The sequence below is a fragment of the Haemaphysalis longicornis genome, unplaced genomic scaffold (assembly GCF_048455015.1).
Source record: "Haemaphysalis longicornis isolate Haplotype H1 unplaced genomic scaffold, Haemaphysalis longicornis Haplotype H1 scaffold_6, whole genome shotgun sequence".
Classification (NCBI taxonomy): Eukaryota; Metazoa; Arthropoda; class Arachnida; order Ixodida; family Ixodidae; genus Haemaphysalis; species Haemaphysalis longicornis.
The window spans coordinates 29397132-29409605 of record NW_027526407.1 but is presented as its reverse complement, the minus strand read 5'-3'; the positions used below and the strand labels follow the sequence as shown (position 1 = coordinate 29409605).

General features: G+C 49.3%; 2 protein-coding genes across 4 annotated transcripts in view; one reads left to right on the top strand and one right to left on the bottom strand.

The window, feature by feature from the left end:
- The window catches only part of LOC144142411 (ubiquitin carboxyl-terminal hydrolase 47-like), a 52459-nt gene extending 44174 nt beyond the window's left edge, over positions 1–8285 (bottom strand). For all 3 annotated transcript variants that reach the window (XM_077673907.1, XM_077673908.1, XM_077673909.1), the window contains exons 1-3: positions 8103–8285; positions 2389–2448; positions 1612–1749 (exon numbers count right to left, since the gene is read on the bottom strand). In XM_077673907.1, coding sequence (XP_077530033.1) covers positions 1612–1749; positions 2389–2448; positions 8103–8141 — 237 coding nt within the window. In that variant the 5' untranslated portion in view covers positions 8142–8285. The remainder of the gene's footprint in view (positions 1–1611; positions 1750–2388; positions 2449–8102) is intronic.
- A 174-nt stretch (positions 8286–8459) lies between these two features.
- Rpl10ab (ribosomal protein L10Ab) lies at positions 8460–11842 on the top strand. Its single transcript, XM_077673915.1, has 5 exons — positions 8460–8615; positions 8864–9019; positions 10397–10545; positions 10738–10910; positions 11629–11842. Exons 1-5 carry the CDS (start codon positions 8611–8613, stop codon positions 11797–11799), a joined length of 654 nt encoding a protein of 217 aa, XP_077530041.1. The 5' UTR covers positions 8460–8610; the 3' UTR covers positions 11800–11842.
- Positions 11843–12474: the final 632 nt, after the last annotated feature.

Here is a 12474-nt window from a genome sequence, read left to right as displayed (position 1 = left end):
AATTCTTTGACATACCACGCAGCAACCTTAATTAACTCTTTGTGACACGCATTAGGATGTAGCCGTCAGAAAAATTTGAAACTGACTGTGTGTATTTTTGATAACCAAAATTTCACTTAAAACCATAAACAACTCTATCTCATAAGTAGTTAATAAATTAGGAAACACGCTACCGTAAACACAACCACCGTTTACTAACCATTGTAACAACAGAAAACGTAAACGCTTCATTGTGATCTGTAGCCCTTATATATTAAGTTAACAGCTTCGGTTTTGCTTTAATAAACGTTTTAACTAGATAGAAAACGTAAAACCAAGAACACCTACTAGACACGCAGAGCAACTCTATCTCATAAGTAGTTAATAAATTAGGAAACACGCTACTGTAAACACAACCACCGTTTACTAACCATTGTAACAACAGAAAACGTAAACGCTTCATTGTGATCTGTAGCCCTTATATATTAAGTTAACAGCTTCGGTTTTGCTTTAATAAACGTTTTAACTAGATAGAAAACGTAAAACCAAGAACACCTACTAGACACGCAGAGCAACTCTATCTCATAAGTAGTTAATAAATTAGGAAACACGCTACTGTAAACACAACCACCGTTTACTAACCATTGTAACAACAGAAAACGTAAACGCTTCATTGTGATCTGTAGCCCTTATATATTAAGTTAACAGCTTCGGTTTTGCTTTAATAAACGTTTTAACTAGATAGAAAACGTAAAACCAAGAACACCTACTAGACACGCAGAGCATTTGGCGTGTAAAGTAAGCCTTCTTGATCCCCACTTGAAGTGCTCAGCCAGCATTCCCATTTCCCGCCGTAGAGAGGAAATGCGAATGCTGACTGAGCAGTTCAAGTGGGGATGACGACGATTGTAACTCACAAATGCTCTTAAAAGTAGTGTGTACAATTGTACACGCCATGTCGCAAAAAGGGTTAACCGAGACATATTTAAACTGCCCTCTTAGCTTTCCTTGTAAACGAGTATTTGCGATGTATAACGAAGTACTCTGGTTACTTGTTTGAGCATTTTGCTGTTTCCACACTTCTTGCCTCTCCTATGTTATCTAGTACTGTTCATGTGGTTTACCCATTGTTCACAACAATGTTGCTACAATGGTTTTTATATGTGTGTTTGTAAACCAATCCCCCTTTATGTAATGCCCCCGTGAACATACAGTATGTAAATAAAAAGTGGTAGGGCTGTTCCTCAATCCTTAACTTGAAGTGAAAAAAAAAACATTAGCCAATGCGTGCTATATACGAAACGAGGGGCAACTTTTCTGCAACTTTCTCTGGGAAAAATCTCAATTTTTGTTACACTTTATATTGTGATGCTGTATGAACAGCATGGTCCCAGCTGCAGCTGTAACAGAACCCACTTCCTACAAGGACACATAAACTAGTGCCATAGATCTGCAAAAAAAAACAAGCTCTGAGCGAAGCAAATCGTTGAACAAAATGGTACCTCCATCGCCACTTCGTTTGCAGCATGATTCCTCGCTTCCTGCCACACAGACAATCTGAGGGTGCACCACAGTGAAGGGTATACGTGGTGGCCTCTCTTTTGCCCCCTCCCGTTAAATCCCCCCGCTTACGGTGTCGCCGTCAGTGATCCTCTGCAGGAGCAGCTCGAAGGAGTCGGTGGTGTAGCCAAAGTGGCGGCCCACCCTCTCCATCATCTCCGTGGCCGTGGTGGATGCCGGCACCAGGATGGTGGCCTTGGGCGCCATGGCCTGCACAAAGACGAGAGGGGCGATTGCAGCCGCCCCAAAACTGAAAGAGGAGGTGGGCTCGAACATGCACTGTGCACTAGCAGAGAAGCCTGCACACAGGCGATGCCTTTTCAAAAACTCCTTTTTTCACCTCAAACAACCATCCATCGCTAAAGGATTAAAAAAAAGAAAACCACCGGGAAAAGAGGACAGCCTTGCGGCACGCCGAGTGGTGGATGAAGGCGTAAGTGCGGAGGAACCACAGCCATCAACAGATGCATTTTATGTTGCCAGCAAGCAGGGAGGAAAAAATACTTAGAACTGCTTGTAGTTGCATCGGAAGCCCCCAGAATCAGTACTGGCATCTGCTGTGGCATGACACACTGCTGGCCTTATTTTTTTGTTACCACACATGCAACTGGCATGCTCCCTTCTTATTTAGACTTCAGTTGATACCAGTGCCACAATTTCACCAACGTTGTGCTTTGACCCAGCAGCAATGAGAGTAGGTGGTGCAAGCCAGGCCATCACTCTTGTGCTATAATGCCCCAACCTGTTTCCACCAGTGGACACACCAGCAATTTGGGGGACCCCTCTTATCTTACAGTACATGCACACAGACCAGATCGGAGAAAAATGTGCCAGCCAGGTGTCTCTTACCTGTGAGGTGGTCATGTCCCGTATGATGCATAGTGCCTGTGCTTCAGTCTTTGCTGGAACCTGCGAGGAGGAGGAGGAGATTGATTGATTGTAGGGTTTAACGCGCCGACGCAACGCAGGCGATGAGGCGCGCCGTAGTGGAGGGCTCCGGATTAATTTTGACCACCTGGGGATCTTTAACGTGCGTCGAAATCTCGTACACACGGGCGTTTCTGCTTTTCGCCTATATCAGAAAAGCAGCTGCCGCGGCAGGGAATCGAACCCGCGACCTCGTGCTCAGCAGTGCAACGCCTTAGCCACTGCGGCGGGTTCCAGGCCAAGCAGTGACAACCTCACAGATGTCGACATTAAACAATATCCCACACACAGGGTGTCTAGCAAATTGCCTAATTCAATTTCCCTGACTTTTCCATGTTTTCCATGACCATTTTAAACGAAATTCCCTGACCTATACAACAGGCGCCATTCTGTGTAAGTGGTCCGTGAAGCATATAAAAAGCATATACAAAACACATTCTATCGTAAGGAAAAACACATTAACTTCAGTTTGTTCAGTTTGAGGTTTGCTTGCCTTCTGTTACGGCTTCAGAGAGTTTATTTCATTTTGCGGGATAGAGGCTTCAAGTTGCGCTTCAGCGAGCACCTTTTGCTTTTTTTTATTGTCTTGACTCGACATGCAACGTGAACCGCATGGTGCGTTTTCGCACGCGATTTGGGCGCGTCGGCGTTGCGCATGCGATTTTTTGACGCCAGCGTCGAATCGCGCGCGCGGCAGCTTCTGCCTCGCTCAGAAAATGACGCGCGTCGCGTGGGAGGAGCCTGCCGACTTGCGCCAATGGAGAGCCGCACGCCTCATGGCGGCAGTCTCGAAGCTCTCGAGACAGCCGGATGGCCCCGCCAGAGATGTTTAGGCTTACCACCCCAGCAGGTATTGCATGGGCGCTTTCACTAGCGGCGCGGATGACGTTTTATACTAACGTTTCCAACCCCATTATAAGCTCCTTTACCTCACAAGCAACTTCGTGCGTGCCTTGAGTGGCATTTTAGAGAGTGCTTAGAAGCGGTCGCTCGAACTCCCGTCACCAGTTCGTGGTCGACGCCGCCGCCATGTTTCCGCTGCCGGCAGCACCGCGCGCAGCGTGCAGGCGGTTCCGCGGCGGCGTCAGAGAGCGTCTGTGACATGCGCGGTGCATTTTCGCGAGCAGAAAACGCCCCACGCGGTTCACGCCAAACCATGTCATGTTCCTTTTCGATTAGGTAATTCTGGCTCCTGATGTCGTAAGAAAGAAGTTCTTTCAGGATTAGCTCCAAAAAAGCACTTACTTTTAAAATTCGCTGAAAAAAAAAAGCGCGTTGTGCGTGCGATTTGGGCACCACCTACATCGCCCTTCTGCGCAACTGCAACCAGTAACAGCTAGCTGCGAGCTGCGTGAACCGCACGGCGAGTTTCTGCACGCGATTCGTGCGCGGTATTTTCATGGCCGCGTCGACGATTTCGTGCCTGCGGTGGCTCCTTTCCTGCCCAAGGAAGTGCGTTTGTGCCTTGAGTAGCATTTTAAAGAGCGGTTAGAAGCGGTCGTTGGAGCTACCGCACTACTCCGCGGCCGGTGCAGCCGCCATGTTGCCGGCGCCTGCCGCTCGGCACGCACCGTGCAGGTGGTTTTCGCGGCGGAGTCAGCGCGCCTCAGGCGTGCGCGGCGCGTTTTTGCTTGCAGAAAAACCAGAAAACGTACCATGCGGTTCACGCTTTCGTAGCGCGGGAACGTGTTGCGTTCGGTAACTTCTTGGGAGACCCCAACACTGGTTTCCCCTATTCTGAAACTGTGGGCAGGCCCCGAAGTGGTTTTCCCTGACTGGTACTACTTGATTGAAAAATTCCCTGACAATTTCCTGACTTTTCCCGGTGGCGCAAAATTCCCTGACTTTTCCCGGTCGCTAGACACCCTGCACACATTTCAACGTCAATGGCCCATTGAACTGCCCCAAGGATGAGGTCCATTGCCAGCAACAAAATCCTTTCGAGTTCGAAGTCCCTCGGAGAGCAACAAAAGGCAGAACACTGACTCTTCTACAGAGACCATCTTCGCTAATCATAATCAGCAGGAGGGGGGACACCAAAAAGCATTGTGTAAACTGTTCCGAGGCGAAGAGTGCAAGCAGAGGTGCTGACAGCCAAAGGAAACCTCCGTCAACCCCAGCCAGGGCCCTTTTTGCGACAAAAAACGCCCTGCCGTCCCAAAGCCTCACTGGCCGTACGCCAGAAACGAGAAATGTATATGCACACACGCCTGCCACAAGCAATCAACGTTACGACCCATTCAGAAATAGTCAGACCGGGGATAGCCCCCGCACAAGCTTTGTAGCCGGGCAGACAGGAATGGAACAGAGCGAAGAAAAAAGACCACGCAGATGCAAAACTTGGCAACGGCACACCAAGGAGCACCTGGCTCGCCTACATTGGCAAAGGTGTCAGTGAACTCCTCGAAACAACCTGGCCATCGATTCCTGGCATCTCGCGCAGGCAGCGCCGTCTGCCCTGTGGCGACAGCGAGAAATGGAGCTCTGTTGAGGCAAGTGCAAGACCGCTGCGCATAAAAAGAATACTGCAGTTACGCTATTCCCCTAGCCCAGCGCTGTTGGCATAGGGACGCGCTAGCCACTTTTAAACTGGCCATTTTCTTGTTATGCCCAAAATCAGCCCTCGGTTTGTAAGGGCAGCGAACCAACCTTCTGGCTTTTTGGGAAAGTAAAGTCGCTCGCCTGCCCTGCATGTTACGAAAATTAAACTAGAAAGAAAGTACGTAGTGGATACAACATTTCACACCACTTGTCAGAGTCCTTGCTTTGTGGAGTTTAATGTAGCTTGCTTTTCTGAACACATTGAAAAGCACAGCCCAATCAGATTGGTTATGATTTCATAAAATATAATGCATGCTGCTTCAGGGCACCATACATTTTCTTGTCTCCCATATTTTTCAGCATTAGCGCCAACCTGAAGCTCAATCTTTTTCCCTAACAAAAGTGAAAAGATACCCCAACTAGTGTGAACTTGAAATGTAAAGCGCTGCGTTCTTGTCCGTTATGCATCATAAGGTGAACAAAGCTTTCCATTATTTTGCCTGTTCGAGCTTTATACGACTGAAACGGAAGGCTTAATTCTGAAAGCCCTCCCATTTGTTGGGAGGGGTTAGTACCCATACGTGTACTAAACATTCACTGTGCAAGATGATGGACCACAGAAAGATACACAATACAGTGTGCAACTTCAAACTAGTGACTCCTGTTAAGACGAACTCGGTTAAGACAAACACTATCGTTAAGACGAACAACACTACTGCTTTCTTGTAACGTCTACAATGCAAAAAACTTCCACTTAGGACGAATTTTCGATAATAGGAACAATTTTTTGCAGTTCCTTTGAGTTCGTCTTAACGGCTGTCTACTGTACTTTTAAAATATCACACTTGTAAACCACCGTGACACAAATGAAGCTACCATACCCCTTTTGCCACATGACACTTCTGGGGCTCCTTCAAATGTACACAATTGTAGCACTGAATCGGCTTCCGTTAATAAAGTTAGTTGCAAGCTGTGCATTGAATACCGTCTTTCCGTAACCTCAGTCTCTTTTTTCTGCAGCCATCACTTTAGTATCAATTACCACTCACAACACCAACATCTGCTCCTGTGCCACCGTTCTCGTTTTGCCCCACTGAACTCTGGTTAAAATCTACAAGAAAGCACACAGTCACGGCCAAGCATGCAAAGCTTTCAAAACTTACCATTTAAAGATCTGCATTGCATAACTGCAGGCAGTGTCAACAAAACATGCAGCAAAAATTAAACTGTGCGGTTTTAAAAAACAATCTTGGATTTCACAGCAATGAACTGTGATGCGATGCTTTGTAGGTCAGATCGACCTTAGCACCGGCCTGTCTGCCCACTGTCTGAGCAACCACAGCAATCCCAACTTTAAGCAGAACATGCGAAGTTAGTTCCCCCCGTGATGGTTAAATGTAACTTGACAGCATTGCAGACGTTTATAACCCAACCATTTCAGAACCCCGTCTCAAAACACTACACAAACCTTAGACATCAAGACTAGTTTTAGATCATCACATATTTTAGTCTGGTGCAAGTTTGTTAATGAGGCGAACAAGACAATCTCTGGGCTACATGCTGCAGAGGTTGACTGCATGTGGACGACATGTCACGTAGCGAATTTGTGCAAATTCGTATCATAACACAGTGCCAACACACACAGATAAAAGAAAGCCCTCGTGAGACCTTCGTTTCTCCTAGCTGAGTGCTGTTTTACTACAGTACACTCGCGTTAAGACGAGCTCAAAGGGAATGTGAAAATGTGTATGTTATCAGAAATTATTCTTAAGCAGTGAATTTTTCCACTGCGGACAAGCGAGCAAAAATGTTGTTCGTCTACCAGAGTCTACTGCACACGTTTCACCTGAGGAAATGACGGGGGGAACAAAATGGAGCACAAGCTCATACATTATTTCCCTACTTTCCTATCTAAAAAGATTCTTCCAACAAGCAGCCATACAGGTGCAAGAACTAAAATTTTCTCACATTATTTCCCTACTTTCCTATCTAAAAGATTCTTCCAACAAGCAACCATACAGGTGCAAGAACTAAAATTTTCTCACACAAAAGCATGTCAGACTATTTTAAGGGCACGTAACGGGGCATCTCAAAGACTCTCCCGCCTAATCCACATCCCGTCCGCGCCGCACGCGTGCCCGCAGGTGACGCTAGCGCGCGGTTTTAACATCGCCCGAGTTGTTTGCAGCGGCAGGCCGCGGCGCTGTGGAAGCCGCGGCCGAGATTTCGACACACCGCCCCCGTGGTACGGCGTGCGCGCAGCAGACACCTCTCCGCAATTTAAACTCCGGTCGCAGCGTCGGTGCGTTGCCTGAAAGCGGCTAAAAATACCCCCAGTGGTGCCCCATTTTTGGCGACTCGCTCGTCCCGCTCAGCGAGCACCCGCTATCTCGCAGCTCGGCTTGCGAGCTTTTCCTTGCGGCCGCACTGCACGGGGGGACGCAACATTTGTTTGTGGCGAGCGTTGGTTTCAGTTTAGCTTGCCACCAATCACCCCGCGACTACAGGACGGTTGAGAAGAAAAAAAAAAAAACGCGAAGAATTTTGGCCCGGAGCTCGGGGTCGGAGAGCTTAATCACAACGTGCCATTCATTCAGGATAAATCGTGCACTAGCTTATCAGCCGCCTTACGTCACACTACGCTCGCCGAGACAATGAACAAAAGGCGAAGGCGAACTAAATTGCCTGACGGCCCCCGACACACTGTGTGACGGCAGCCCAAGGCAGCACTGAGCACTGTTTTTTTTTTTTTTTTGTACGTGTTGGATGGAATGAGCGCACACATTGCGAGGTGCAAGTCAAGGCGGTGCGGTCAGCTCAGGTTCGGCGTAGTTTTCACCTGCGCTCGCCGTGACCAAGTTGTGCAACAGCTGACGCGCATCGAAAACCGCTCAACGCGCGACTACGTCGTCACGGCTCGCGGACCCGAGACTTCCGACAGCGCTGTCAGCGGCCGTAGAGGCACAGGCGGTGCTCTTAGAGAACCCAGCACTCGACGGCGAGCGGCTGCTAAACTGTTCGAACCTGTGATCCGCTCGCGCGAGCCCGGGTCGACACGGAAGAGCGCGTAAGAAGAACGACGGCAGGCAACTTGCCTCGTCCGGGACGGGCTGTGCGGTCTCTCCCGGGGTCATGTCCGAGCGCTGGTTGCCGTTCGAGGAGCCGAGGTGCACGTCAAAAAAATTGCTATACGCTGGCTCAAGGCATGGTATTCACCACCGCAGCAGTCGCAGCCATGACCGAGCCAGCAGCCTGTTTGGGAAAGAAAATAACGTGTCACGAGATTGGCAGAGGCGCGGCCATGACGTCACTAAACGTGAACGCGGAGCCAATCGCAGTGAGCGACACATTTGCTCGTAAAGACAATGCTTAAGCAATTATTCGCTTTCCGAAATAAACTAACAAAATAGTAATTACACTGCATATATAGCATTTAATTTTTTGTATGCGATTACTTTTTAAAAATTTATTATAGTGCAACCGATTTTACCTGGGTAACCCTCCGCTAGGGGGCCGCTGGTGCTTTTCGCGTTTGCAAAGCTTTTTGGCTTTTTCGGTCTTTCTCGCGGTAGCCGCCCGTGGGTGTGCGTCTCCGGGTCGAAGATGAGGTGAGCAATCGTTTTAAATCCTGCGGTGGGGTGGTATTTGAACATTTAATTTCTACATATTTCCTTCCTTTATTGTGCATTCTAATACTGTAGTGTAGTATTTTTTGATATTTGCTGCTTCTTTGGTGCTTACTTGCTTCATGAACAAGAGACGTTCGACTGGTCATTGATGGTTGTTGTGCTCGTTTGTGCCGCGCTTGATCGCGCGATTAAATCGCCTCTCTGTTCCCGTTCTGTTTCATTCGCAGTTCCAAAGTGAGCAGGGATACGCTGTACGAGTGCGTCAACGCCGTCTTGAAGGAGTCGGCGCGCAAGAACCGCAAGTTCCTCGAGACGGTCGAGCTGCAGATCGCGCTCAAGAACTATGATCCCCAGAAGGACAAGCGTTTCTCGGGCACTGTCAAGTAGGCCTACAGTCGGCGCAAGCACGCCAGCTTTCTTCCGTCTGCGCAAGCTTCGCACGAACCTACCTGGAGCGCGCAGCCTTTGGCGCCTGGCACGCTGCGATCAGACCAGCCAGATAGGCCTAAATCGGTTTCCACCTGGCGCAGTGCCAAAATTTTACAACTGATCTTTTAGAGTACTGCTAATTTGATTACGCGGAAATGGTGCGTAAGTGCTTGCCCTAATTTGACAAAGGGTCTAATTGGGTCCGAAGAAAGCGTGGTTTGCCGCAGAACACGATGCTTACACGTGACGCCAAAGGCTGAAGCAGTACAGGTAGCCCGGCTTTCACAATCGAAACCGGGCGGACTCGCACCCAGGGTCTTAAAACATTGGGGAGGTGTACGCTTCGGCGGCACCATTAAAAGTGTTGCCTGGTGACGTCTGGAAGCCGACTGTCGTCGTATGTATACCCGCAGAACTCGCCACTTGCCTTGTCGCTGCATGGGTTGCGGGTTTGGGAGTGGGCCGTAGATCGTAAGGGCGACCTGCCTGGATCGGTGTGCGCATCATTGCTGTGATGAGTTTAGCACTGGGCAATGAATCACTTCGCTGATTACCTGTGCATCCTCTGATATTTGATGCTGCATATCGCACCAACCTTTTCTTCTGCCCAGTGTGATAGCATTTCAAGTTGTTTTATAAGACTTAGTAGCGGTTGATACTCGTGCTATTGTTGCTATTAGACGCAGCTCAGTGTTCAAGTTAACTACGCTCAAGCCTGCATGTTTTTTTCAGCTGGTCCATAATGCAACGGCACTTGCTAGCCAGTACCCAGCTATGCTTTGCGAGGGGATCATAGCCTAGGCCATGCTGTGGGAGGTGGAGTTGTGGTCTAGGTTCAAGGGACCTTTTTCCAGCCCTGTTGCAGTGGCCACACTGGGGGGATTATCGAACTTGTGGCTCTTTTTTTCCACCTGCCCTGCGCAGTTGAGGAAGCCATCCATGCATGGTTTCGCGGGCAGAGAAATTTTTTGATTGAAGCCGTGGCGCTTATCTGTTAACTGCTTTCAGGGCTCAGACGCCAGAGGAGCATTTAGCTGGCTTGGCGTTTGCAACTGGCAAAGCCAATACGGCGCAATTTTGTTTACATTCCCCCCCTCCCCCCAAGAATAGTGAATTGGTCGCTGGGAGTGAGAGTATCGCATGCAGAGAGCTCTTCTGGAAAAAGTCCATAACGCTGCAACCAAATTCTGGGTGCCACTACAGGGCAGAGGGGGGGGGTCCAGTGTCTTGTGCTAGCACCACTGTGTGGTACATACCACTCCAAAGTTGGTTAGCGCACCTCCAAACAAATGCATTGCGTTTCTGACCTCGCATTTCCCTCCCTCGACCAGGCTGAAGCACATTCCCCGGCCCAAGTTCCAGGTGTGCATCCTGGGAGACCAGCAGCACTGTGACGAGGCCAAGGCCAACAACCTGGCCTGCATGGACACCGAGGCCCTCAAGAAGCTCAACAAGAGCAAGAAGCTCGTCAAGAAGCTGGGTATGTCATCCTGCCCTTGATGCCCATTCCTTGCCCCGCACGTGATGACTACAAAAGTTTACACTGCATGTATTACCTGATCCTCTGTGATCGACTTCCTACTGCTGAACAACCCGTGGGGACTGCTTGCCAGGTGGTGGCTTTAGAGGCGCATTGCTCACTGCCAGTCTGTCTCTCCTCCCTGCTGCGCAGCCAAGAAGTACGACGCGTTCATGGCCTCCGAGTCGCTGATCAAGCAGATCCCTCGGCTGCTGGGCCCTGGGCTGAACAAGGCGGGCAAGTTCCCCACCCTGCTGACGCACAACGAGTCCATGATGGCCAAGCTGGACGAGGTCAAGGCCACCATCAAGTTCCAGATGAAGAAGGTGCGTGCGATGCCCACCTCTTGGCATGTCTGCGCTGGGAATGTGTATGCACTTTTCAGATGGCTCTCAGTTCAATCAACTCAAAAGAACAGGTGCAATCAATTTGAACATGCACCCAAGCAGTGTGTGCAAACATGCAATGCCATGCTGCATCATTACCTACTTTCCGGGGGAAATGGGACTGTATTTTCCCTTTTCACAGCTGTTGCTCCCTTTTGCAGTTCTTATTGTGTGTGTGAAAGCACACAAATACGCAACTATATGTGAAAGCTGAACAGTTTTGCATTTAGCCATTGTTGGCCAGGCAGTGAACATCAACACAGAACAAGGTGCCATTCAGAAATCGGTTGTAAGAAAAGCTGGGATTGCTCTTGCTTTACTGGGGGAGGGGGTACATTGGGCACCTGTTACTTGCTGTGTTGGCACGTGTGACTAAGCAGCAGCTGAAATCTACAGGTTTGCCAGTGTGCAGTGTTGTGCTAATTCAGCTTTGTTGTAACTAGTGGCGGCGTTCCGGCAAAATGTGTGGAAAACTTTGCCAACTGCAAGTAGTCTGTTTCGTAGTTCCGTAGGGGTTTGCTGTGATGAGTTTAGCACTGGGCAATGAACGTTTCATTGATTACTTGTGCACCCTCTGAGCGCTGCTGTTGGGTCCTCGTGCTTTGCGGTCTGCTTGTGCCCGGCACGTGCTGACGTCTGTCTGTGTGCGCACGTGCAGGTCCTGTGCTTGGCCGTGGCCGTGGGCAACGTAAAGATGACCCCGGACGAGCTGGCCCAGAACATCAACCTGTCCATCAACTACCTGGTCTCTCTGCTGAAGAAGAACTGGCAGAACATCCGCTCGCTGCACATCAAGTCCACCATGGGCCCGCCCCAGCGACTCTACTAGGCGCTGCTGCTGCTGTGCTGGAATAAAGACCTGTCTGTCTCTACTGGCTTTGTTGTCTCTGCCTTCCTTCTGGTCTCGCTGCACTGCCGATAGTCTGGCTTTGTGGGATTTGTATGCACACCTGCAGCAGCATTTCTGGCTTGTGTGCCACATCTTTGCAGAACGGTGAAGAGGGCGTTTGCGTTGGGGAGGGGAGATTAACCTTTAAATTAACGTTTTGGAAGAATGCTGTGTTGACATTGTGTGCAAGGGTGTCTGGTATAGTAGTGTTGTAATAACCTGCTTGATGTTGCAATAAAATCGATGGGGGTGTGTTTAGAGATGGGTGGTAAAAGCTGAAAGCTTATGTCCAACACAGTCAAGAAAATGGCTACTCGTGATACAAATTTACAGGTAAATATTGGTGAGGGGGAATTTCCAGTTTTGCCGTAGCATACAGACTCAAGTAAGCCATGATTGCTCGCGCCCCTGGAATTTATAGAGTGCGGAAGTTGTCAGTGGCGAACTCAGTTGGAAGTAAGCTCGATTAATTTGTACCCCGGTAATTCGAGTGCGGATGTTCCCAATTCTACCGACGGGCGCGGTGATAACGATCTTTCCCGCGGCAGCGCCGTTAAATCAAATCGACTACCTGCTCACCTCAGAATGTCTGTTAACAAGCCGACGAACTTGGTC

What these genes read in the sequence shown, in the direction of transcription:
- Rpl10ab (XM_077673915.1), top strand. An exon ending in CGTTTCTCGGGCACTGTCAA is followed by an intron (nt 9,020 to 10,396) that starts GTAGGCCTACAG and finishes TCCCTCGACCAG; the next exon opens with GCTGAAGCACATTCCCCGGC. An exon ending in TCAAGTTCCAGATGAAGAAG is followed by an intron (nt 10,911 to 11,628) that starts GTGCGTGCGATG and finishes GCGCACGTGCAG; the next exon opens with GTCCTGTGCTTGGCCGTGGC.